This window comes from Rhinoderma darwinii, chromosome 2 (assembly GCF_050947455.1).
Source record: "Rhinoderma darwinii isolate aRhiDar2 chromosome 2, aRhiDar2.hap1, whole genome shotgun sequence".
NCBI classification, from domain to species: Eukaryota; Metazoa; Chordata; class Amphibia; order Anura; family Rhinodermatidae; genus Rhinoderma; species Rhinoderma darwinii.
Window position 1 is genome coordinate 97,157,305 of NC_134688.1, and position 26,989 is coordinate 97,184,293.

Sequence of the window (26,989 nt, forward strand, 5' to 3'; positions counted from 1 at the left end):
TATTTTCAAACTTTATGAATAAAAATTCTAAAATCGCAAAAAAAGGTGTGTATAAAAACGAAAAAAATTAAACCTGCATTGCCTACGGAAAAAACGTCGCAAAAATCACGTCGTTAGCCCAACAAATAAAAACGTTTTAGCCATTTAACTAACACGTGCTAAAAATGGCTAAACGGTGTCTGGTCCTGAAGGCGCAAAATAGCCCGGTCCTGAACTGGTTAAAGAAACTCTGTCACCACATTATAAGTTCCCTATCTCCTACATAAGGAGATCGGCGCTATAATGTAGGTGACAGCAGGGCTTTGTATTTTAAAAAACTATCTATTTTCACCATGTTATTAGCGATTTTAGCTTTATGCTAATGAGTGTCTCAATGGGCAACTGAACGTGTTTTTACTATTGACCAAGTGGGCGTTGTACAGAGGAGAGTGTATGATGCTGACCAATCCGCGTCATACATGTCTCTCCATTTATTTAGTCCGCGCATAGGGATCCTTTTAGATCGCTATGTACTGTCTTATACTAACACATTAACAATACTGAAGTGTTTAGACAGTGAATAGACATTCCACGGGATGTCTATTCACAATCCCGCCACTTAGTTAATGTTTCTGTGGTAGTTACAGCAGAGCAAGCGTAATCTCGTTGTAACCTGTCATTTATAGTATGTAACTACCACAGAAACATTAACGAAGTGCAGGGATTGTGAATAGACATCCCGTGGAATGTCTATTCACTGTCTAAAGACTTCAGTATCGTTAATGTGTTAGTATAAGACAGTACATAGCGATCTAAAAGGATCCCTATGCGCTGACTAAATGAATGGAGAGACACTCCTCTGTACAACGCCCACTTGGTCAATAGTAAAACACGCCCAGTTGTCCATTTAGACACTCAATAGCATAAAGCTAAAATCGCGAATAAAATGGTGAAAATAGATCGTTTTTTAAAATAAAAAGGACTGCTGTCACCTACATTATAGCGCCGATCTCCTTATGTAGGAGATAGGCCACTTATAATGTGGTGACAGAGCCTCTTTAACCAGCCAAAAATGGAAGCGATCAGAAGGAAATCCACTGTGTTCTCTGCCAGATCTCTACAAGACTGTAGAAAATCATTCATTTGTTTAGTGTTCCTTTAAATGAGTATTCCCATCTTGAAAACAGGATATGCCATAAATGTCCGATAGGTGCAGGTCCCAGGGGTGGGACCTGCATCTATCTCTAGAACTGGACCCCATGACCCCGTCCTACCTTCTGTCACTGGGCTCCGGCCACTGTCTGACAAGTTGACTGGGTTTTCTGTAAACAGCCAAGCGTGTTTTGCTATGATCTTTCCGTGACTCCTGTGGATATGCCATAAATGTCTGAGGTGGGAATACCCCTTTAAAGAGGCTCTGTCACCAGATTTTGCAACCCCCATCTCCTATTGCAGCAGATCGGCGCTGCAATGTAGATAAGAGTAACGTTTTTTTTTTAAAAACGAGCATTTTTGGCCAAGTTATGACCATTTTTATATTTATGCAAATGAGGCTTTCTAAAGTACAACTGGGCGTGTTTAAAGTAAAAGTACAACTGGGCGTGTATTGTGTTTGTTACATCTGGGCGTTTTTACTTCTTTTACTAGCTGGGTGTTGTGAATGGGAGTGTATGATGCTGACGAATCAGCATCATCCACTTCTCTTCACAACGCCCAGCTTCTGGCAGTGCACAGACACACAGCGTGTTCTCGAGAGATCACGCTGTGACGTCACTCACTTCCTGCCCCAGGTCCTGCATCGTGTCGGACGAGCGAGGACACATCGGCACCAGAGGCTACAGTTGATTCTGCAGCAGCATCGGCGTTTGCAGGTAAGTAGCTACATCGACTTACCTGCAAACGCCAATGCTGCTGCAGAATCAACTGTAGCCTCTGGTGCCGATGTGTCCTCGCTCGTCCGACACGATGCAGGACCTGGGGCAGGAAGTGAGTGACGTCACAGCGTGATCTCTCGAGAACACGCTGTGTCTGTGCACTGCCAGAAGCTGTGCGTTGTGAAGAGAAGTGGATGATACTTCTATACACAACGCCCAGCTAGTAAAAGAAGTAAAAACGTCCAGATGTACATACACAATACACGCCTAGTTGTACTTTAACTTTAAACACGCCCAGTTGTACTTTAGAAAGCCTCATTTACATAAATATAAAAATGGTCATAACTTGGCCAAAAATGCTCGTTTTAAAAAAAAAAAAAAAAAATTACTCTTATCTACATTGCAGCGCCTATCTGCTACAATAGGAGATAGGGGTTGCAAAATCTGGTGACAGCCTCTTTAAGAAACGAAAAAGAAAATAAGAAAAGTCTAAAGTGTGCTTCAAAAGGTGAAAATATTGTTGCAGAGCACCAGATACATTTAGTGCTATTTATGTACAATGCTTTCTGAATTGATAAAGTAATCATTTATTTAACGGATGTTATGTTTCCTTAGTTACTATGGGTTCTTCTGGCTGCCACCATTATTGGCCTCCTTCTGCAGCGTTTGGCAGCAAGGTTGGGAGTAGTGACCGGTCTGCACTTAGCTGAAGTCTGCAACAGGCAGTATCCAAAGGTATGTCCTTTTATCTGTATTAAAACCAGTTCAGGACCGGGCTATTTTGAGCCTTCAGGACCAGACACCGTTTAGCCCTTTTTAGCACGTATTAGTTAAATGGCTCTAACTTTTTTTATTTGTTGGGCTAACAACCTGATTTTTCCGTAGACAATGCAGGTTTATTTTTTTATAGTTTTTATACACATCCTTTTTGCTATTTTAGAATTTTTATTCATAAAGTTTGAAAATACTAGTAAAAAAAATAAGCTTTTTTACGTTTCAGCTATTTTTTTTGGGTAATAACATAGTTTTACCCTAAAATAGACCTTTTATTTGTGATCGTCATTGTCTACCGTAAATTTTAATATATTACATGTCTATATTAGGGCAATTGGGTCGGCGCTAGCGTTGCAACAATGATTGGCGGGAGGGGAACTTTTTTTGGGATGGGTATTTTATGTGTATTTATTATTATTTTTTTTTTTGCACTTTACTTTATTATTTTTTTTATTACTATGGTCTGTCCCTCAAAGGTCAAAAAAGACCTTTGGGGAACTTTATATATATTTTTTCTTTATTTTACACCATCTTTTCCACTGTAACTGGAGTTGCACTGCAGCCCCAGTTACAGGGGAAATCAGCCCTCTCATAGTGGCGATTGTCAGTAATAGGGCTGTGCTGGGTCTAGTAAGACCCAGCAGCAGTCTGTCAGTAACGGCACCCGGCGATCATGTGACCAGTCACATGAACACCGGGAGCAATAGAGACAGCGGCGCGACCGCTGCCTCTATTCCTATACACAGCGTTCATTGAGCGCTGTGTACAAGTCATCAGAGAAGACAGAAGCAGCGAAAGCTGCTTCTATCCTCTCCTCAGGGTCCCCGGCAGTCACTGACAGCCGGAGACCCGACATTCAGCTGCCCGATCGCGCGGGCAGCAAGTTAAAACCCGAGCCGTAAAAAGTCTATGGCTCGGGTTTTAAGGACGCTGGCCGTAAAAACACAGCCAGTGGTCGGGAACCAGTTAAGCAGGTGGATGCTCTTAACTTTTACTTCTTTAGTGCTGACTTTATTTATGATGTAGGCACTGTGTGATCCTGGATGCTCTTACTGCAAGTATACTGTCGGTACATGCTGATTGTCTGAAACAGGACTGAACCTCTAGGAGCACTGACCACAAAGTGGGAGACATGACTGGCCTATTTAGCTATGCTGGCCCAGCTTTTTAGAATCTGGAAAACTTTAGAAAAACGGAATAATTATGCTTTATATCAAATTTTCCTTGTGCTTTTATTGTCCATATGTTTCTATGATATTGCCAAGGCAATAATATGGTAGCCTCTTATTTACTTAAATTTTTTCAAATCATTGTTATACCAGTATATGACATAACCTTATTGTGTGTTCTTAGGTTCCCCGCATTATCTTGTGGCTTATGGTAGAGCTGGCTATCATTGGATCTGATATGCAAGAGGTCATTGGCTCGGCTATTGCCATTAACCTTCTGTCTGTAGGAATGTAAGTCCCTACTTCGCTTTTTCAAGCATCTCATAACTTTTATCACTATCATTATCATCCTCCTAATTTGACAATAAATTTGTACATTCCTCATATACACAATGATTACATGTGGCTTCCCCTGTCCCTTTGTTTAGGTGTATTCTTTGTGAAGGGACCTTGAAAACATTTTTGGTGGAATTATCCTTTAATTATACAGGCCTTACGTGCACAGCCATACATGTAATAAACCATGTGTTTGTATTTGGTGTAGCTGCCTTTTGTAGGATTTGGGGGAAGCGACTAATCTACTGCTCTGAATGCTAAGCTGCCCATCAATCAGCGATTTTTTTTATTTTTTTTTATAAAAAAGGCCTATTTCATGTATTTGCTGCCGAGCGTCTGCACCTTTTCGCGTCATGTAGGAGTGGGACAAACACCAACTGGGGGCAGATATCTGTAGAAAAGTCGAATGTGTTGTGGTTGACATAATTGGAAAGGCATTCATGAGAAACGACAGACCAGCACTAGTAAACGTATGCCAAATGTCCCTTCATTAACATTCACTACTTCCACCCAGGTCAAAGAGCAAAGCAGAGATTTATTTTTCAATGTGATGTATGACGTTTTTAACATTTTCAGGCCTACTGTTATTCTTTACCATTATTCTAAAATCACTTGTGTATGGCTAGGTATAGTTTATGGAAGAACGCTGGTAAAATATGTATGGAACCAAATCTTTTTACTAATGTATGTGTATCCTCTTGGAGTTCGCGAACAGTACAGAAAAGTCTACCTGCAGAATAAATTGTGCTTAGATTTGATTATAGTAATATAGCGTTGTAGCATATTTACAATGTCAGGTAATAAGTATAGATATTTAGCAAAAAAGGAAAGGAATGATCCAGCGCTGTGTCAAGTTGTTTTTAAAAAGGAAATGGCATTCCCACTTTTATTGAAGAAATTGGATTAAAAATTGAAAAGGAGACGCAGTCCCAAGATGTGGAGTAGTAACGGGCTGTTTCCCGAGCCTACGCGTTTCGAGCACGTACTGTGCTCTTAATCATGGCAGAAAATGTTAGATATTTTGCTCATTTAATTACAGTTTACAGATTAAATATGAGTACCAGCTATTCATTTGTGTTCCAGATAGATGACAGTAGACACTTAAAAGATTATCTGACGCCTTCTTGTCTTATTCTGTCTCACCAGAATTCCTCTATGGGGAGGAGTTTTGATTACAATCGTAGACACTTTTTTCTTCCTCTTTCTGGATAAGTACGGTGAGTATAAAAACTAGACTTACAGAGGTTTCAGATGTGTCATTTTAAATTCTTTAAGATGACCCCCAGTCCCCCCCCCTCCAAAAAAAAATAAAAAAATCCTAAATCCTAAAAAAAAAAAAAAAAAAAAAAAGCGTATACTTTGAAAATTTGTAGTCAACCTATCTGCTTCCATGTTCCTGAATGATCCTTCCTTCATTACGGTCCCCTGTTTTCCGCTTTTCAAGATGACCATATGGTAATGTTATGGCATACATCTGGGCAATGCTTTAACATTCCAACCTCTGGGACCCCCCCCCACCACACCTAGGAACTTGAATGGAGCTCGGCTACAGGTACTCCCAGACATCCGCTGCGCAGGAAAAATCCCACAAGGGGCCGCAGCGCTGAGGCTCTTTGGGGGTCCTGGCAGTCAGACCCTCACCAATTAGAAAGTGATGGTATATCCTACCGACATGCAATCACTTTCTAGATTGGGGAACGTCTTTAAACTTTTTTTTTTTATATACCTACCTCCAATTTTATGTACTGCAGCATGGTTTAAAACTTTCTCCTATATGGGTAGGACCTATACCTCTTTCATCCTAATGTGCTAGAACTCTGGTCAAAACGGACACACATGCAGATGAGTAAAATTGGGGAAGCAGATTTGGAACATAAGTGTACATTTATATGCCAATTAGTGTGTGTGGAAACCTACGTGACAGCCCCTCTCGTCACATGCAATGTTGGCTGAAATAGGAGACTTTTGACTCTGTTTTCTATACAGTCCGCTTACTTTGTATTGTTACAATGCACACACCCTCCAGTCCTTCACACACCACAGGAGTAACATACAACCCTCGCAGATACTTAAATATATAAAAATGCTTTACTCATAACATAGAAGTGACGAGCAATATACATTACATGAAGATTCAATACGTTACATAGAGAACACAACCACACACAGCCGCCTCCTTTTCCTACCTTCCCTGGGCACTTTGCACATGTGACTAGTAATGTGTATGTGTGTGTAATATATATCCAGATCCCAACACTATACGGTTTCCTGGTACTACACTTATAACCAAAGCCACATACAGAACCTGACCATTAGTATGTGTACATAGAGTCATGCCTAGAATATCTGTATGTACACGTATAAAGTCTGCTGTAATGGTATTATACTTATATACATACACAGAAAGCACAAATATGATATAACTTATCTTATTCCTAATGTTAAGTGCTGATCGTCCAGGGCTGGCAGGAAAAGAGAGCGAATCAAGAGCTTCACATGGTCTAAATCTTCCTAGCTCTGAGTTGACTCCGCTCATTCCATTGACTCCGCCTTAAAACCACCCATATACCTTCCAATGTGCATCAGTACAGTATAGGTAAATCTATTCCCAGTATGCACAGCTGCCTCCACATCCCGTTTACAATGGCTACTTCCTGTTTTGAGGTCCACTGTAATGCTAATTAGGCTGTAGAGAAGAATCTATGACGAAATGGCTTCTGGGCATAACGACACCTCGAATGGGTGAACATCACTGAATAATATCAGTATATACTATGTCTTATAACCACATAAAATATATCTGGTAAATAGATAGAGTGCCTGGATGGGAGCAATATTCTCCTGTAACAGTGACCTTGATCTGTTAGGCTATGTTCTCAGGTATAGGTATTCTATAGGTCTAGATATTCTTTTCCTAAGGCCTCATGCACATTCTTCACACAGATGGCTTCCGTGTGCAGTCCCTTGTTCCAACGGATCAAATGAATGAAATGGTCGAGAATGTTCCATCAAAAACGGACAGGAGTAGGACTTGTCCTATTTTTGTCAGAACGGACACATGGTTCCATTAAAACAACGGAAGTGTGCATGGCCCCATAGAAATGAATGTCAGTGTGCTGTTAAAATAACGCATAGCACACTGAAGAAAATAACTGAAGTGGGCATGAGGTCTTACTCCTAGCAATAAGTGACCTTTTTATCCATTATGTTAAGAATTTATTTTATGGTGTTCATATTTGGCTTCGTATAATACTTTCAGTTAGGCTCCATGCACACGACTGTATTTTTCAGCAGTAATTACTGACCGTAATTACAGACCCATTCATTTCTATTGGCCACGGACACCTTTCAATATTTTTACTGATGGGTGTCCGTGCTGAAAAAATTATAGAACATGTCCTATTCTTGTCCGTAATTACAGCAAGGACTCTCCCATAGAAGTCTATTGGAGCTTCAGTAAATATGGATGGCTACGGATGTGCATCCGTATACCGTCCGTTTTTACGGAAGTGTTGCTATGCAACATGATGGCATCATTTGCACCCTCACTCCTTCTTTTTTTTTTTACGGATCTGTATATATGGATGGAATACGGATGCAATACGGACCGTATTTATGGACACCCTTCTGTATATACGGATAAGATACGGTTGCCTACAGATCCGTATTTATGGACAGTATTTCGGGATAGATAAAAATATGGTCATGTGCATGGGGCCTAAGTAACTATTGCAGATATTTTTAAATTAGATTGATTTTAAACTAAACATTTCTGTGTTTATTTGTAGGTTTGAGAAAATTGGAAGCATTTTTTGGGGTACTGATTGCAATAATGGCAATAACCTTTGGCTACGAGGTAGGTTGACTAATTATGTGGATTAGGTTCTTATCGTATTTTTGTTAATCTTGCAGAATTTATAGAACAAAGAAAATGGATCTGGCAATGTGGCATTTGATACCCGTTTTTGACAAATGATCCCCTTCAATTGTGTTCAATTGTACCGTGTCAGAGACTTTATGTGCTTACAGTATAGTAACCTTCATTTTCCTTGCCGTTTTCTGCTCTCTTTCAGTATGTTCGTGTCGGCCCAGACCAAGGAAATCTTGTTAAGGGCATGTTTTTTCCTTACTGTGAAGGCTGTGGGACCCCTCAACTTGAACAAGCAGTAGGGATAGTGGGAGCTGTCATTATGCCTCACAATATGTACTTACATTCAGCCTTGGTCAAGGTATGTGTTTGTGTAAAATCATTTGTCATTTGCTCTTAATAATTAATGTGTTTGAGGTTTTAAAACCATGGGTAACAGGGTTTTAATGTTTTTTGTTTTCTGGACCTCCACCCTCCTCTGTATGCACGTGTGCATAGTGCCTGTGTGTAGAGGACCTAGCCATGATTAAGAGCACAGCTAGTGCTTGAAACGCGTAGGCTAAATCTATTTGCCACATACCACCACCTTGTCTCTCCTGCTGGTGTTTCTTTAAAGCTTCTCGTTTGCTTATATCCAATAAAGTGGAAACCGAGCGTTTCCTAGTTATACCACGAATCCCTGGATCTTCTTGTTTTTTTTTGTGTGTGTAGAGAACTTATGGTTGGTTGATAATATCACATGACAACCAGAAAGTGATGTCACAGCAACCATATTGTTTAAAAGAATTCAGTGTCGTCAATGTGTATCTTCATTTCTATTTTAAGTGATTTTCTAAAAAATATAAAGTAATTATTTGGAGGGGATCTCGGAAAACACATTTAACAGAACTGTAATTTTCATACATGGTTAAAAATAATTGCTAGTTGCAATTCCTAGAGACCCAGTGATATGTGTTTTGGGATTTATTGATGACTTCTTTAGATGGATTGAACACGGAAAGGTAGCAATAGGGCGACAGTTGTATACAGCCAGAAAACTGATAGCCTTACACTGGCTCTCCAGTGTCTCCCCAAATAGTAAAGAATATATTAATAAAGTAAATGGCCTCCTTGAACTGGAAAGGGGTATTTTATTTTAACAGGGAATCCCTACTTAAATTTAAAAAAACGATGGGGTCCATGTTTGGACACTCCACGGTTAGAACCTCTGGCTCGAGACTGATGTAATTAAATGTATTTCAGTTAACGTAGAATTATATATATAATAATGTGTGTGTTCCGTATCTGTGAGATGAACATATTTATCTATGTATCCACAGGGGCTGGATGTGGGTAGAGGAGATTTTATGTGGAGGGGGGAGAATCCCTTTGTTTTGTAATTTTTAATGTTTTTTTAAAATACAAGATTCCAAATCCTAAAAATTATTTAATTAATAAAAAAATAATAATTACCGGTTTACGTGTTACTTTTGTTTCGTGGTCAATTTTGCTTTAATTTATTAAATGTGTTCAATCAACTTCATAATAAAAAACTATATTTTACTTCTTTCTGCCTTCCAGTCCAGAGAAATAAATCGTGCCAATAAGAAAGAAGTGAGAGAGGCCAACAAATACTACTTCATTGAGTCAACTATAGCCTTATTTGTGTCTTTCCTCATCAACGTCTTTGTGGTGGCCGTGTTTGCTGAAGCCTTCTATGGAAAAACCAATGCAGAAGTGGTAAGTCTTTATTCACTAATAGAAAGTAGATGACAGCCTACATCCTACCAGCCAGTACTCTGTGTTCTGGTACCTTGTGGAGACAGCACTAGAAACAAGTCCTGCTGCCTTATGTTGTACATTAATATGATTCGGTATGGTTTAACCCTTAGTGACCAGCCTATTTTAGGCCTTAATGTCCAAGCTATATTTTACGTCTTTCCATTGTCTGATTCAAAGAGCTATAACTTTTTACTTTTGCGTCGACATAGCTGTATAAGGTCTTGTTTTTTGCGGTACAAGTTGTATTTTTTAATAGCACCGTTTTGGGTTACATATCATTTATTGATTTAACTTTTCTTAACTTTATTTGGGGGGTGAATAGAAAAAAAACAACACTTTTTTGCGTCCTATATTTACGCCGTTTACCATGTGCTATAAATAACACTAACTTTATTCAGCAGGATGTTATTATTGCAACGATGCCAAAGTTATATAGTTTTATTATGTTCAATTACTTTTACACAGTAAAAGCACTTCTTTTTCAAAATTATTTGTTTTTGTCTTCATATTTGAAGAGCCATAACTTTTTTTTTTTTTTTGTGGGACGACACTTGTAATTTTGGAGCACGTGCGACTTTTTGATCGCTTTTTATCACATTTTTAAGGCAGGATGCACAGAAAACAGCAATTCTTGCATTGTTTTTTATTTTATTTTTTACAGCGTTCGCCGAGCGGGTTAAATAATGTAATAGCTTTATAGTTGGGGTCGCTACAGACGCGGCAATACCAAATATGTGTAACTTTGTGGGAAATTTATTTATTTATTTTTTTCATAATAAAGCATTTTGTAAGGGGATAAAGTATTTTTATTTATTTATTTATTATAAACTTTTTTGTTAAACTTTTTTGTAACTTTTTTTTATTAGTCCTACTAGGGGACTTTACTGTGCGATCACCTGATCGCTTTTATAATACACTTCAGTACTTCTGTATTGAGTATTGAGTCTCTGACCTGTTTAAGGAATATATAAATTGGCGGTCAACGATTCACTGCCAATGTTTGTATAATAAGTATGTCAGCTTATACAAGATAAATGATACAATGTATCAAGAATGTGTGTCTAGTGCGTTCGCACTTTGCATTGACACAAAATAAATTAATCTAGTGTGGTAGGTAATAATGCTAAAAAAATAACATATCGCATATATTCATGTCCAGTTTGTACCTTAGTTGCTGTCTGTTTTTATATATGTTTGTAAACTGGACATAGATTATCAGAGATATAGGTGGGGCACAATAGTCAAGTGCTAAGACCCTTAATTCCTATCCTACCCACTATTAGCCCTACGCGTTTCTTTGCTATTTCTGTCGCAAATCTTCAGGGGCCTACAGCAATCAATCTATTAGACCTTCTAGCATTCTAGAAGTCTAAGTGTACAATGTACTGAATGCAACAAATCGTGCTACAACGTGAACATAGTAAGCTAGCTTACGATTAGAACAGGGGTCTCAAGCACGCGGCCCGTGGGCCGCATGCAGCCTCTGGGGCTGTCATCTGCAGCCCGCAGGACACAGAGCCGCTAGTACAGACTCTGCTTCGATACTCTGGAATTCACTGACATTGCTGTGAACAGCGATGTCTGGGGCTTACCGAGAGCCGGAGTCCCGTGCAGAGCGCTAGTACAGGCTCTGCTGCGGGACTCTGTGGAGTTCCCTGACATCGCTGTCCATATATGAACAGTGTGTCAGGGTCTTCCCCAGAGCAGAGTCCCGGGCAGAGAGATAGTATCGGCTCTGCTCCGAGACTCTGTGGAATTCCCTGACATCGGTGTCCATGTTTGGACACACTATGTCTGGGACTTCCCCATAGCCGGAGTCCCGGGCAGAGCGCTAGTATAGGCTCTGTTCTGGGACTTTGGGGAAGTCTCTGACATCGCTGCCCATACATCGACAATGATGTTGGGGGCTTCCCCAGAGCAGGAGTCCCAGTGATGTCAGGAGCACAGCTGGAGTTCTAGGAAGAGCATACTAGCACTCTGCCCGGGACTCCAGCTCTGGGGTTGCCCCTGACATCTCTGTCCATATATGGACAGTGATGTCAGGAGCAGAGCTGGAATCCCAGGCAGAGTGCTAGAAGCGGCTCTGCTCCGGGACTCCAGCTCTGGGCAAGCCCCTGACATCACTGTGGCAGCATTTGCGGAGGGCACTGTGGCAGCATCTGCGGAGGGCACTGTGGCAGCATCTGCGGAGGGCACTGTGGCAGCATCTGTCGAGGGCACTGTGGCAGCATCTGCCGAGGGCACTGTGGCAGCATCTGCCGAGGGCACTGTGGCAGCATCTGCCGAGGGCACTGTGGCAGCATCTGCCGAGGGCACTGTGGCAGCATCTGCCGAGGACACTGCGGCAATTTGAAAGTAATGCGGCCCGTCAACTTCCCATTTTTTCTATATGTGGCCCACTTACCCGGCCGAGTTTGAGACCCCTGGATTAGAAGATCTAATAGATTGATTGCTGTAGGCCCCTGAAGATTTGCGGCATAAATAGATAGCAAAGAAACGCGTATGGCTAATAGTGGGTAGGAATGAAATGAAGGGTTTTAGCACTTGAACAATATTCCTTGTACCTAACTTGGATGCGCTGGACTTGGATTGAATTTATCTACCTTGTGCAGATCTCTATAGGTGTGACTATTGGGCCCCACCTATATCTCTGATATTCTATGTTCAGTTTACAAACATATATAAAAACAGATAGCAACTAAGGTACAAACTGGACATGAATATATGTGATATGTTATTTTTTTAGCATTATTACCTACCACACTAGATTAATTTATTTTGTGTCAATGCAAAGTGCGAAAGCACCAGACACATATTCTTGATACATTGTATCATTTATCTTGTATAAGCTGACATACTTATACTTATTATACAAATATTGGCAGTGAAACGTTGACTGCCAATTTATATATCCCTTAAACAGGTCAGAGACTCAGTGAAAATAATCTTAACTACACATGTTGGGGGATACTGAGATTTACTGACTGAGATTTAATACTATTGTATTGCAGTGTATTACTGCCTGTCCGTTCAAAACGGATAGGCATCTGCTAGGCCATGCCTCTGGCATGGCTTAGCAGGCATTTACTAGAGGCAGACCTGGGGGCCTTTATTAGGCCCCTGGCTGCTATAGAAGACACTGGCACCCTGCGATCCTATAGCAGGGTGCCGGTGGGGTGAAAGAGGGGGCCCTCTCCCTCTCTCCAAAACCACTCCGATGCGGCACCGCATCTGAGGGGTTAAACGAGCGGAATCGATACTGATGTCGACCTCATCCGTTCGAGCAGGTCTGTTCCCAGCCCTCTGCTACCGGATGTAGCTGAGAGCAGGGAGATTTAACTGCTCCTTGCTCTATATATTTATTCTGATGCAACACCGTAAAGAGGCAACTGCATCGGAATAAAGCCTTCTAGTGGCCGCTGCAAAAACACTAATGCGCGATAACTAATGGGTGAAATGGAATATATTGCCGATATTTTTTTCATTAATTAAAACCAGATACTGATAAAAAAAATATATTCTAGTCGTTTTTTTTTCTGATTGTAGATCATATTCTATTTTCTGTATACGATTATGGAGGCAGCCATTTTGCTTGAGCTGCTGCAGCATTTAGAGAGATGTTTTACAGCAGCCACATGGACCATAGCAACCTGTAGATTTTTATTTTTTTGCATGCTCTGTGACTTGTGACCTTTGGAGAGGTCATTTTGCAGGGAGGGGTAGGAGAAGAACTGTGACCATCACCTTTTGTAAATTATGAATCCTGTGTTATTTATATAATTGCCATTGTAATCCTGCCTGTAATGATAATGTGATGGCTACAGAAAATAATACAAACGGCAAGATTTGAGATTTTTTTTTCAAAAATATATATATATAGTGACGTGGAAAATAAAAAATAAAAAAACCCGCAAAAATCTGTTTAACCCCTTCAGGACACAGCCTGTTGTGGCTTTGTGGAAGCAGCCGATTTTTATATTTTTTTTTCAAATCTGACGTGTCACTTTATGTGGTAATATCTTTGGAATGCTTTTACCTATCCAAGCGGTTCTGAGATTGTTTTCTCGTGACATATTGTACTTTATGTTAGTGCAAAAATGTGGTCTATTAAATTCAGTATTTATTTGTGAAAAACACCAAAATTTAGAGAAAATTTGCAAAAATTTGCATTTTTCTAAATTTAAATGTATCTGCTTGTGAAACAAATCGTAATACCACACAAAATAGTTACTAGTTAACATTTCCAACATGTCTACTTTATGTTTGCATCATTTTTTTGAACATCCTTTTATTTTTCCAGGACTTTTCAAGGCATAGAACTTTAGCAGCAATTTCTTACATTTTCAAGGAAATTCCCAAAACCTATTTTTTTGTGGACCAGTTCAGTTCTGAAGTGGCTTGAAGTGACTAAAAATAGCGATTCTAGTATTGTTTTTTTACGGCGTATACCGTGCGGGATAAATAACATTATGGACGTTACGGATGCAGCGATACAAATTATGCATAGTTTATTATTATAAATTCCTTTTATTTATTTATTTCATTTTTTTCTAAGGGGGAAAAGGGGGATTTTTTCTTTTTTTTTCTTTAATTACTTCCAACTGTTGGATCGTTGTTATAATACCCTTCAATACTTATGTATTGCAGGGTATTCTATCTGTCAGTTTCATATTGACAGGCAGCGTATTAAATGCGGTGGTCGCTATTGACCGCCGCATTTAAGGAGTTAATCGGCGGGGATCACGTCTGTGATACCACCCGATGTCTTCCGTCAGTACTAAGGCTGCTAGTAGCAGCCAGTACTGAGAGATGCTGGGCTGCAAGAAATGCCTGTGCGCTCTGTTAGGAGCACATGTAGATTAACGGGCAGCAGCCACAAGGACCAGTGCTGCAGCCCGTTAATCTACGTGGGCTGGTCGGGAAGGGGTTAACATAAAAACTTGATTTAAACAATAGGGTAATTTTCCCTTAAAATAAATATAGCTATAAAGCCCTTATGGTTTTGCTATTATATTAAAAACTGGTTAAAGCCATTAGGTTTTTATTCCGATCCAGGTTGCATACTTTAGGTTTGACCCCTTCCTGCCCCTGAGGTAATAGTACATTAAGGGCCTTAAGCAGGTAATGCATCTCGATGTGCTATTATGTCAAGGTGATCGTGCAGGTACTGCTGCTGGGCCCGCACAATTAGCGGGAGAATGGCTGTTAATAAACAGCCGCACAGTCACTGTAGTTGTCAGATTTGGAGAGAACTCCGATCCCAGGGGTAAACCTAATTGCAGCACTGTAATCTGTGCCATAGGCCCACTATGGGACAGCCTGGGACCAGACAAATGTCCCCAGCGCTGTCTCTTGTAAAAGCCTGTTAGGGCGTAAGTCCAACAGGCACAATATATTTGCATACATAAATATTTGCAGTATATTGTAATAAAAAAAAACATCAATGCAAAATCAAAATCCCTTTATGGGACCAAAAAAAATGAATAAAATCACTGAAAAAAAAAAAAAAAGTACAACAGAATGGCACAAAACACATTTTTTTCTTTTAAAATATACTACGTTTTATTTAGAAACGCATGTACAGTACTATAACACCCACATCCCCAAAACCGTCACGACATGCACTATAAATATATACACTTATTTTAGTTCAGCAATGAGCAATGTGAAAAAAATAAAAGGAACAATGGGGGAATTGTGGGGTGTATGTTTTGTTTGTTTGTTTGTTTGTTTGTTTGTTTTTGGTTTGGTCCTGAACGAGTTAATATACCAGTGTTGTTTTTGCTGATAGGTTACGTAATACGCAAAATTGTTATTTTAGAGCTATGCTAATTGTGTTTCTGCATCATCGACTCATGTGACAGACAGATTATCTCCCAAGTATAAAAAATCCCTATTTTTTTTCTTTTTTCCTTCCTAAGCTTACACAGTGTTTTAACCAGACCAGCGGTGGCCAAAGTTATTTATTTCCCAACAACACCGACACTTTGAAAGTGGATATTTACAAGGGGGTGAGTATATTTTCAAATGGAACATGCTGATAATTTAAGTTTTTTTTAATAGAATTCGAAAGGTTTATTCCTTTATGAGAGTTATTTGATATCCATCTATAAAAATACAGAGTGATTGTGCCGATACAGGTGACCTACTGTTAGTCAGGTGATTACACAAGTCCACTTGGGTCATGATTGTTTCACATTCGATTTCATAGTTAATATAAAGTTACCAAGGTTAATATTTTAAATAACTAGTGTCGTTCTGAAGACCCATGGAATTCATACAGATGGCTAAGGTAATTCTCCAATCAAAATTATTACAAAAATGCAAAACAAAAAGTAGTGTCTTAAAATCACTATGTCCCATTTGGTTAGTTTAGGGCACCACAAGTGGCATGCAAACACCTAAAGTGCCACACACACCACACCTAACATCCCCGAGCAGGAGACACATTTGTTACTATACAAAACACAATTTGTGTGGATCCCATGAACTCCATACCAAGCTCTGCTAATGTTTGCACCTTATACACAAATGATGGCATTGCAATGGTGTCACGACGCTTGGACACTCAAACATAAAATAAACATTGAGATGGCAGTGTGCAAGCCCAGCTGCCCTTAAGTTGGTCTCTTCATGTGAGAGAAAAGGTAGTTTCCTTGTGATTTACCTGTGGTTTCTTGTGTTCTAGGGTGTCGTTCTAGGGTGCTATTTTGGACCCGCTGCTCTCTATATCTGGGCAGTGGGGATATTGGCTGCAGGTCAAAGCTCAACTATGACTGGCACTTACTCTGGACAGTTTGTCATGGAGGTAAGTAAATAGAATTCCTCTGACATTGCATTAATTTATCATCTGCAAAGACAAACTCTTGATATACTGGCACTGCATGTAAAGAAGAGGTGCCCCTTACGTCTACAAGGAGTTATATTTTTTTTCACTAATTCTGTACACTAAACAGAATTGGTCAAAAAGAAAACCATTCCCTTGTGCACTACTAGATTATGACTTGCCAATGTTCACAAAATATAATGTTGGACAAAGGGAACCTGTGTAAATGCATTACACAGTTTGCACCCATATCTCCCATGGGTCTTTCTCCGTTAATTTTGGCCTTGAGGACAGAGCAATTTTTTTACATTTCCCTCTTTGCATCCTGACACTCATACCTAACTCTGTTTTATTTTTTGTACGACGTAGTTGTATGAGACTTTGTTTTTTGCGGGACGAGTTGTACTGTATGTGTTTCTGTGTATTTTTTTTTTACATTCAGTTAACTTTTTCTTTTAATCCCATAAAGGGATTTGTCATTTTGATTTTGTAACTAATGTACTGGCATAGATCTATATGCCAGTACATTAGCCTGTTACTGATTATACACAGGCAGCTGTTAGGGCATACCTCAGTATGCCCTAACAACAGGAAATATGTTCAGACAGCCCTGGGGTCCTTAAATGGACCCTGGGCTGTCTGGCCATATGAGTTGTGGGCTTTGATCGCGTCACAGTTATCTTCTGTGGCGCGATCAATGTGCAGTCCCCTCTCTTTGAACGTCGCGATCAGCTTTCATCGCAGCATTCAAAGGGTTAACGGCGGAGAGAAGATGTTTCTCTCCTCTCCGCTGTCAGAGCGGGGCCGTGGCTGTGTATTACAGCTGTTGCCCCGCTCTCGATCGCACGCAGAGACGGCTGTCACACAGGACGAGTATGCTCGTCTTAATGCGCGAAGTGCTCGCCGCTCAGGATGAGCATACTCGTCCTGTGTCGGCAACCAGTTAAATCTGAAATGTGTATATATTTTTTTTTTAGCCTGGAATGCGACAGTGAAAAAATAAAAAAATATTGCTTGGAGATGAAGACCCAAAATCGGCTAGTCATTTAAAGGAGTTTTCCCACAATTGACCTTTATCGCCTATCCACAGCTGTACTCGGCTGTCTCAGTCAGTCCCACAGATTTTGATTGGAGCAGCACAGCACATGCTTGACCGATGTTCCATTCATGCTCCTCATCCCTGCGGTCGGGATCCGCGTTCTAGTGGATCGTGGGGTCAAGCTATCTATTAAAACCACAGTCAGACTTGTGTACGTAGTAAAGGCATCCACCAGAGGTATCTTAATGATTTGGATCATTTTGTTTCTGAATTCTTTATTATTAATGTTGCTGTGTTTTCATTTTTGTTTTTTAGGGTTTCTTGAACTTGAAATGGTCACGATTTGCCAGGGTGATCCTTACTCGATCTATTGCAATTACTCCCACTTTGTTTGTTGCCATTTTCCAAGATGTTGAGCACCTTACAGGGATGAACGATTTTCTCAATGTGCTGCAGAGTCTACAGGTGAGTATCTACAGTATGTGCTGTACCAGGAGTGTATATGTAAATTTATGTTAGCATGTTGTTGTCTCAGACTAAATATATTCTCTATGGTCCTATACGTCTGGGATTCTTTCAGAGAATATATTTTTGATCTTATTAGTATAGTCACAGATATGGTCTCAAATTAACCCCCCAGGCAAAGCCACTTATTTCACTGGCTATAATCTTGTAATAATGTTCTTAATTTTCCCAAATTATCATCGTGTTTAGTAGTCTCTTGGGTGCTCCGTACTGCAACATGTGACCACTTAAACAATTATATGTTGCACTGCAAATTTTATTTATTGAACTATTTAAGATTGCTAGAAAAGGTGCTTCTTAACTCCTTAACGACCGCCCACCGTCTTTTGACATCAGGCGGTATACACCCTTCGTCTACAGTGACATCTTTTGCGTCGCTGTAGAAGAGGCTGATGAGCGCTCATCCTCTAAGTAGGAGCTGTAACTTGCAGCTCCTGATCTTGGAACGTTTTCTGATTCCAGCTGTGTTCAGGAGGCTGCTCTAACCCCAGCTGTTTAACCCTTTGATCACCATGGTCTGAAAACCCGGTGACACGATCAAAGACCGGTGCATCCCTCTGAATTCAGCCCTGGGGACCTACAAAGGACCCCAGTGCTGTCTGTTCAGTGTGCCTGCTGTTAGGGCAGCACATAATGTTCCCTAACAGCAGCCTGTGTCATAGTGACACAGTGTAATGTATTAGCATACAAGAGTATGCTAATACATTTTAAGTAAAAAATAAAGTTGTAAATAAAGTTATCCCTTAATGGGATTTAAAACAAAATTGTAATCAAAAAAGTCAGTATTTTGCATAAAATCTATTTTATTGCCAATACACTACATAAAAACAAAAAACCTACACATATTAGGTATCCACACGACTGGAATAACCTGAAGAATTAATTCAACAGGTTTAGCGTGAAACGTGAACAAGTTGAAAAAAGAAACATAAAAAACAATGCCGATATTCACGCCATAAAAATTATGTAACTTTGACAGTGAATTTTTTCTACCCCCCAAACTGTGCAAAAAAAAATAAAAATAAAATTCTCTAGCATGAAACAAGGCCTCATACAGCCACGTCAATAAAAAAAAATAAAGTTATCGCTGCTGAAAGGCAGAGGGGCAAAAACGTAAAAATTTTGCTGGTCATTAAGACCTTTTTAAGCCCAGTTAAAGAAGCTGTCACCAGTTTAATACTTCTCTATCTCCTACCTAATCTAATAAACGCATTGTTGTAGATAACTACTGTTTTTTTTTTTTTTGTTTTGTTTTTTAAAAACGTTGATTATTGAAACAGTTCTGATAATTTTTACATTTATGCAAATTTATTCTAAATGCTCAACTGGGTGTTTTCTTTAGTTTTACTAAGTGGGCGTTGTACAGCAAAGTGTATGACGCTGACCAATCAGCGTCAGGCACTTCTTTTCATTCATGCCCAGCTTTATTCACAGCACAGCATGATCTCGTGAGATCACACTGTCATCTCACTTACTCCCGCAGTTCCTTCACTGGTGTGATGGGAGAATGACCAAACATCGCCATCAGCCATGCCAGGACTGCTGCTGAGGAGGATAATCATCCTGGCACGGCTGGAGCCGATGTCTGGTCATTCTCCCGTCGCTCTGGTGAAGGAACTGAGGGAGTAAGTGACGTCACAGCGTGATCTCGCAAGATCACGCTGTGCTGTAAATAAAACTGGGCGTGAAAGGAGAGAAGTGTATGACGCTGATTAGTCAAAGTCCAACACTTTTCTTGGTGAAATTAAAAAAACAAACGCCCAGTTGGGCATTTAGAATTAATTTGCATAAATGTAAAAATTATCAGAACTTTGTCACTAATAAACCTTGTTTTTTAAAAACAAAACGGTTATTATTAGCATCAAAGCGTTTATTAGATTAGGTAGGAGATAGAGAAGTATTAAACAGATGACAGAGCCTCTTTAACCCCTTAATGACCGCCTATACGTGTTTTCACTGAGCCTATTCAGGGTACTTATGTCAGGACGCTGCCTTTTCACAGCGTCGCTTTGGCATAAGATAGCGCCCCCGGGAGGCGTTTAAACTCTGTGTACTCCGCTACGGAGGTAGCTGAGGCCTCGGAGCACAGACTGAGGACCGTTTTGTCTGGTCCCCGGTCACGTGATCGCCGTTATTCACCAAATAACGGCGATCACTGTAAAAACAGTGGCGGTTAGTGCTCTCTTCTCTCACAGAATATATTCTGTGAGAGAAGAGAGAAATAGTGAAAATAAGGGCCAGCACCCCTTATTAGACCCCCCCTGACCCCAGCCCCTGTCCCTGATCATAATGGCGCACACATGCTGATGTGGCTGATGTGGCAGCATATGGCAAATAGTAACAGGCAGGGACCAATCTGACATATACCTATCACAGTGATCTATGTTATATTTATAAAATACAGCCAGGACATGGGCTGTGTTTTTTCCTCTCCCCTCACTGTAGTTGATCTGTGAGAGGAGAGAGGGACACTACAACCAAATCCTGAGCTGTAGAAGTGAAGTAAAGTGAAAAAACACACAAACTTCAAGTCCGTGCCCCCTGATCACCCCATTTGTGCCCCCTCCTCACCTGTTTGTGCCCCCTCATCCCCTGTGTGAGCATAAGTGATCAGTACATTTTCTGGTAGCTATTACTTGTTGTTAGCCAGTTTTACGTCATTTTTTTCTGCGCTGCTTTTAGGAATCTATCTACCTAGTGATAGGCAGGGTATCTTTTTTTTTTTTTTTCCTAGTTTGAAAAAAAATACAAAAAAAAACAAATAAAAAGCAAAACAAAAAAAAGTTAGTAGCCCAACGGTTACATTTCTACCTAAATAATGGCTCGAAGAATGTTTACTGCAGAGCAAGTGTGGGCCTTGCTTGCTATGCTCTGGCATTTCAGGTAGTGACACCAGCTTCAGAGGTGGAACTTTTTTTAGACCGTGACGACTCAAGTTCTACTTCTACGTCTGGACCCCATATCCCTATGGTGGTGGAATCCGTCGTCGCTGTCAAATCCCCAGGTGCAGGGCCCCCTGTGTTCTGGGATCCTGCAATTTCATTTCCCCCCCCAGGTCCCACAACTGTCAGCAACCTCAGGAATAAAAGTGGATGTTGCTAATTATACCCCTTTGGACTTCTTCCACATATTTGTCAGTGACCGAGTCGTGGAGTTAATTGTCCAACAGACAAATATATATGCAAGACAGTTTATTGCACAGAAACCAACATCCGTCTACTCATCATGGACCCCCACTAGTGTCCCTGAGCTTAAATTTTTTTTATGCCTAACATTAAATATGGGGTTGGTCAAAGAACCAACTATCCGCTCCTACTCGGCATCAAGGGCTGTTCAGGCTACCCCTGTATTTGCAGCAGTTATGTCCCGACACCGATATGAATCCATAATGCGCTTCATGCATTATACAGAGAACGCCCAAGTTCCCTAAAGAAATGACCCAGGCTACTATCGCCTTAATAACTTGAGACCCTTAATTTCCCTCCTACAAAAATCTTTACTCAAATTTTGATCTGGGGTGTAGGATTTTTCGGTGGATGAATCCCTGATGAGCTATAAAGGCCGTCTTTCATTATGGCAGTTGATCCCCCTCCCAACATTGCCAAATATGGCGTTAAATAATATAAAGTGTGTGAGAGCACAACAGGGTACACCTGCAGTTTCTTAATCTATGAAGGCAAAGACCGCCAAATTAATCCCCCAGGCTGCTCAGAGACAATTGGCACATCCGCCAAAATTGTGTGGGGCCTTTCCTGCATCAAGGGTACCACGTCTGTACTGAAAATTTTTATAGCAGTGTCCCCCTTTTTAAATCCCTCCATGCTGCAAATACAGGGGTCTGCGGGACAGTCCGTGAAAAATGGGTGGGATTACCAAAGCAATTGGTATCCGGACGTGTGGAAAGGGGGGCGTCATTCGCACTGGCAAGCGCGGAGTTACTTGAAGTAAAGTGGAATGATAAGGACGACGTCTATATGCGGTCCACTCTGCATCCAGACACCACGGTAACAGTTAGAGAGAGGGGGGCCACCGTGGAAAAGCGTAGTCTGTCTGTGTGACAGACTACAATAAATTCATGGGGGGTGTAGATCTGCTTCAACCGTATTTGGTGAAGCGGAAGACCAGGGCCTGGTACAAAAAGGTAGCAATCTGCCTAATTCAGATTGCTACCTACAATGGGTTTGTACTTTATATTAAAAAAACAAGGTACACTCCCTTCCCTCCAGTTCCAGAAGGAGGTTATTGAGCGTCTCCTATTTGACTCCAATGCCCCTGCACAACCCTACGAGTCAGAGGATGTGCGAAGACTTGCAGAGCACCACTTTCTTCACCCCGCCCCTTCCACGGAGACGCAAAGATATCCCCAAAAAAGGTGCCGGGTTTGCTGTAAGCATGGAATCACGAGGGATCGTCTCTTCTACTGCCCGATGTGCCCATCTCAACCAGGACTCTGCGACTACCCCTGCTTTGAAACGTATCACACAGTTTACAATTATTAATTTTATTTAGGGAATGCCAAAATGGGGGAGGGGCGTCTTTTTAGGAAATTCATTTTAATTTATATTTTCATTTTAGTTTGTGGGCTTTCCAAGTGGGGAGGAATTATTTTGGGAGAGGTAGTAGAGTTAATTTTTTCAGAAAATATTTTACCTCTTTCATATTTTTGATCGTTTTGTTTCTTTTGACTGTTTTTATGACTGTCCTGCCGAACAAAGCTGTTACTATTTGTATTAATATTTCTGTGTGGTGATACGGGCATGATCTTTTTTTATTTGGAGGATTAGTAATAATAGAGCTGTTCCTAATCAATACATTTACTACATTTGGGTTTTCGCAGGACCTCTTGCTCCCGACAATTCTTCTGGAAATACTGACATCATTTTGGGGATTAGTGATCCTTTACTGTTCCTATAGATGGTTTTGGACACTGCCACTTTATATGTTCTTTAACCGATTGGTTGTTTTGTACAGATAGCGGTTCCTACCTTGCCGGGCAGGGGCCTGTTATGGTGTACCGCGTCACTTGGCACGTTCGTCCCTCATATAGGGATTGATGGAGCCAAAGAGACGTTTTACAACCAGTCACTGAAAAAAACAAAGCTTGTCATGACAGCCCTGCAGGTGTCCTTCTATCTAGTGAACAGACTCGAGTTTGCCACATAGTTGGATACATTTTCCTCCATTTGTTTGAAGATATTGCCCGTCACTCCAGTACAGTTTATTTTTTCCTCAATTTTCTGTCCACAATGACATCATAATGGCACCAACTGCTTCTTCAGCAAGACATAGTCATAAGTACAGGCAAATACGTCTATAGCAACATGTATCCATTATGAATACACGGCTTCACTTCTCTTCTGTGCCGCACAAATTTATTAATGTGCCATATTTCAAACAAAATAACTTTTTACCACGTCTCCTCTATTTCATGTGGAAACGTAATAAGAATTTGAAGAAAACATTATATACCCATAGTGTCTGAAATGATACCCATTATTTCAGCCTCTAAAAATTTTTAGTCATCGTGCTCCCTACACCACTAGATGAATACCTTTAGGGGTCTGGTTTTTAAAATGGGGTAATTTCTGCATGGTTTTTTTTGTATGTTCAGGCAGCTCAATGCCTCTAAAATGCATGATATGGGGCATAGAATTTATTCAATTGTGCCCTGAAAGCCAAAGGGTGCTCCCTCTCTTTGGCCTAGCCACACGTCTCGTAAGCAGATCAAGGCCACAATGGGGGTATGTTTGAACACAGGAGAAACAGGGTGATAGATTTTGGGGTGTGTTCATTCTCATGTTCGCTTTATAAAGAAAACTGTGGGGTCAAAATACTCTCTACACCCCTCGATAAATACCTTAAGGGGTCTAGTTTTCAAAATGGGGTCATTTATGAGGAGTTTCTATTGTTCTGGCACTTTTGAGGCCCTGAAAACCTGGCTTGGTGCAGGAAAACAAAATGTACTTCAAAATGTATAAAATTATTATTAAATTTGTAAGTCCTCTAAAGTGCTCAATTTATTTTATTTTTTCAAAAGTGCTGCCAAAATAGAGTAAAGAGATGGAAATATATATTTAATTTAAAAAAAATGTACAGTATGTGTGTGTATATATTGCAGTTCCAAATAGGGAAAAATTTTGAATTTTTACAAAATGTCATCAATTTTTGTATTTTTTAAGTAATTTGCGCAAATCGTATCAGTCTACTGTTACCACTAAAATAAAGTACAACATGTGACGAAAAAACAATGTCAGTATTAGTTGGATATGCAAAACTATTGCAGTTATTCTCTGATAAAGTCAGACATACCAGAATTGACAAATCTGGCTTGGTCATGAAGGTCCAAACAGGCCTGGTCATTAAGGCGTTAAAGGGGCATTCCAGTTTCAACAAATAAATGTTATTCTTTTGCTGAATATATCTTAATCTAAAAAGTTATAACATTTTCCAATATGGTTTCAATTGGTATCAATTCTTTAAGGTTTTCAAGATCTGTACTTGCTGTGAATCATTTAATAGGAACTCTAATTCTATGCTCCCGGGTCATAAAAATCTATCCATCGTCATATGATGGACATAGAGGCGCATGGCACAGCTCTGATACACATACTGTTTTATGCCCGTTGCACATGACCGACTGCCACTCGAGCCGTTTTTCACGGCACTGAGTGGCACCTGATAATAATCACGGACCCACCCGACTTTCCGATCTGTGAAAAGATAGGACATGTCCTATCTTTCCACAGATCACTGACGGGACCCGACCAGCACACATGGTCGTATGTATGAGGCATTACTATAATCAGCCCAGCACCTGTGTGTCTATCGCATGACCAGGATAGATTTGTATCCACTGAAAGTAAACAATACAATTCCTATTGAATGACCGCAAGCGAAGATCTTGAAAACCACGAGGAATTATTAACGAAAGTAAGGTATGTTGGAAAATTTTATACGTTTTTAATATAAAAAATTTTCTCTCGGAGACAAAAAAAAAATCCCTCTTTTAGCCTTTGACTTGTCCCTAATTAGCGTGTTATTGAAAGCCAAGTTCGCAAGAGAATATAGCTAAAATATAGCTACGTGCCTTTAATAAAGGTTATTTTCATTATTACGAATTATGTGGAAAAAAAAAAATGTAATTCCTTCTGTTAATAGTTTTTAACCCTTTCATGACCAAGGGTCATTGATTCTGTGTCCAGGTAAAATTTTCCATTTTTGATATGCACTTCTTTAAAGTGTAGCTAAGCGTTTGACAAACTTCTGACATGTCATAGAGACATATCAGTAGTTTGGATTGGTGGAGGTCCGAGCACTGAGACCCCCACCAATCGCTAGAACGAAGCATCTGAAGTGCTTGTGTGAGCACTTAGCCGCCTCGTGTCTGTTCGGCTATTTCCGGAAATAAATATATCGGTGTACGGACTGAATAGAAAGTCTATGAGCCTGTACTCCGATACATTGGCTTTCCGGAAAAAGCCGAACATACACGAAGCAGCTGAGCGCTCACACAAACGCTTCTGCTTCGTTCTAGCGATTTGGTGGGGGTCTCAGTACTACACTTTAAACGATAATATCTTTGCAACCGCTTTGAATATTGCAACTATTTTTACTTTTATATTTTTTACAAGACTTATGAGGCTGTCATTTTCTAGTTTAGTTTAATTCCGTGTTTTTTATTTTTATTATAAGCAGACAAATCACTAAAAATGTGATTTGTTTTTGAGATATATATATATATACACATACACACACTGTACAGCTCATAACAATTCGTCTTTTCTCTCCGTCACGCTGGGTCGCTGTGGGGGGAGAGTGAAGAAGGCTATATTCACACGACGTGAAAAAAAAAGGGCAGTTAACAACGGATCAACTGTCAGTTTTTCATGGCTGTTTTGCATCAAAATTTGAATCCATTTCCCGGCCGTCTTTTTAACCGCCATTTGTTTTTCATGGACGTTAAAAAAAGAAATGGATACATTTTATTTGTTAGTTTGTTTTGTCCCAACCACCTGAAAACAACATAGTGCCTATGTAGATAGTACCGCAATACAACTGTATATAGTGCCATATTGACCACTGTAGATAGTGCCCATGTAGATAGCGCCACAGTGTCCCCTGTAGGTAGTGCCCATATAATAACAGTGCCCATGTAAATAGTGCCGCACCTCCCTGCAGATAGCAACACAACCCCTGCAGATAGCACCACACTGCCTGCTGATAGCACCACCTAAACACCCTCTAGGAGCGGAATCCCCGGTGTAGATGGCACCACTGTTGCTCATAGAGAGAGCTCCTGATGTCTCTGTCCATATATGGACAGTGACATCAGGGGTTAATGCTAAAAGCGGAATCCCCTGCCTGAGCGGGGATTCCGCTTCAGGAGTTAGCCCCTGACGTCACTGTCCAGAGTGTTGGCCGGGGGATTCCACGCTTGGAGAGAGCCCCTAATGTCACTGTCCAAATGGACAGTGACATCAGGGGCTCTCTCTAGAAGCTGAATCCCTGACACCGGGGATTCCGCTCCTAGAGGGAGTATAGGTGGCGCTATCTACAGTGGGGAGGGGTGCAAAGCTATCTACAGCGGGGGGTTGCTATCTACAGGGCGCTTTGCGCTATCTACAGTGGGGGGTGTATTCCGGGGCTCTCCATGCCCTGGCAGACATGAGAGCGCAGCGCTGCTCGCACTGAAGCAGCACTAAACCCCGTTCCAGGCTGCCAATGTTTATATACATGACAACTGCACGGGCATCGGCAGTTGGAACGTATATAGCCGTATGGCAGTCGTGAAGGGGTTAAAATAGGGGTAGTTGCCTTATAGGCAAATTTGGGTTTTGT

General features: G+C 40.6%; 1 protein-coding gene across 2 annotated transcripts in view; it reads left to right on the top strand.

The window, feature by feature from the left end:
* SLC11A2 (solute carrier family 11 member 2) overlaps positions 1 to 26,989 on the top strand; it is an 80,118-nt gene that overhangs the window by 16,646 nt on the left and 36,483 nt on the right. For both annotated transcript variants that reach the window (XM_075851946.1, XM_075851947.1), the window contains exons 5-13: positions 2,469 to 2,588; positions 3,981 to 4,087; positions 5,279 to 5,349; positions 7,921 to 7,988; positions 8,206 to 8,361; positions 9,561 to 9,719; positions 15,683 to 15,772; positions 16,450 to 16,569; positions 17,942 to 18,091. In XM_075851946.1, coding sequence (XP_075708061.1) covers positions 2,469 to 2,588; positions 3,981 to 4,087; positions 5,279 to 5,349; positions 7,921 to 7,988; positions 8,206 to 8,361; positions 9,561 to 9,719; positions 15,683 to 15,772; positions 16,450 to 16,569; positions 17,942 to 18,091 — 1,041 coding nt within the window. The remainder of the gene's footprint in view (positions 1 to 2,468; positions 2,589 to 3,980; positions 4,088 to 5,278; positions 5,350 to 7,920; positions 7,989 to 8,205; positions 8,362 to 9,560; positions 9,720 to 15,682; positions 15,773 to 16,449; positions 16,570 to 17,941; positions 18,092 to 26,989) is intronic.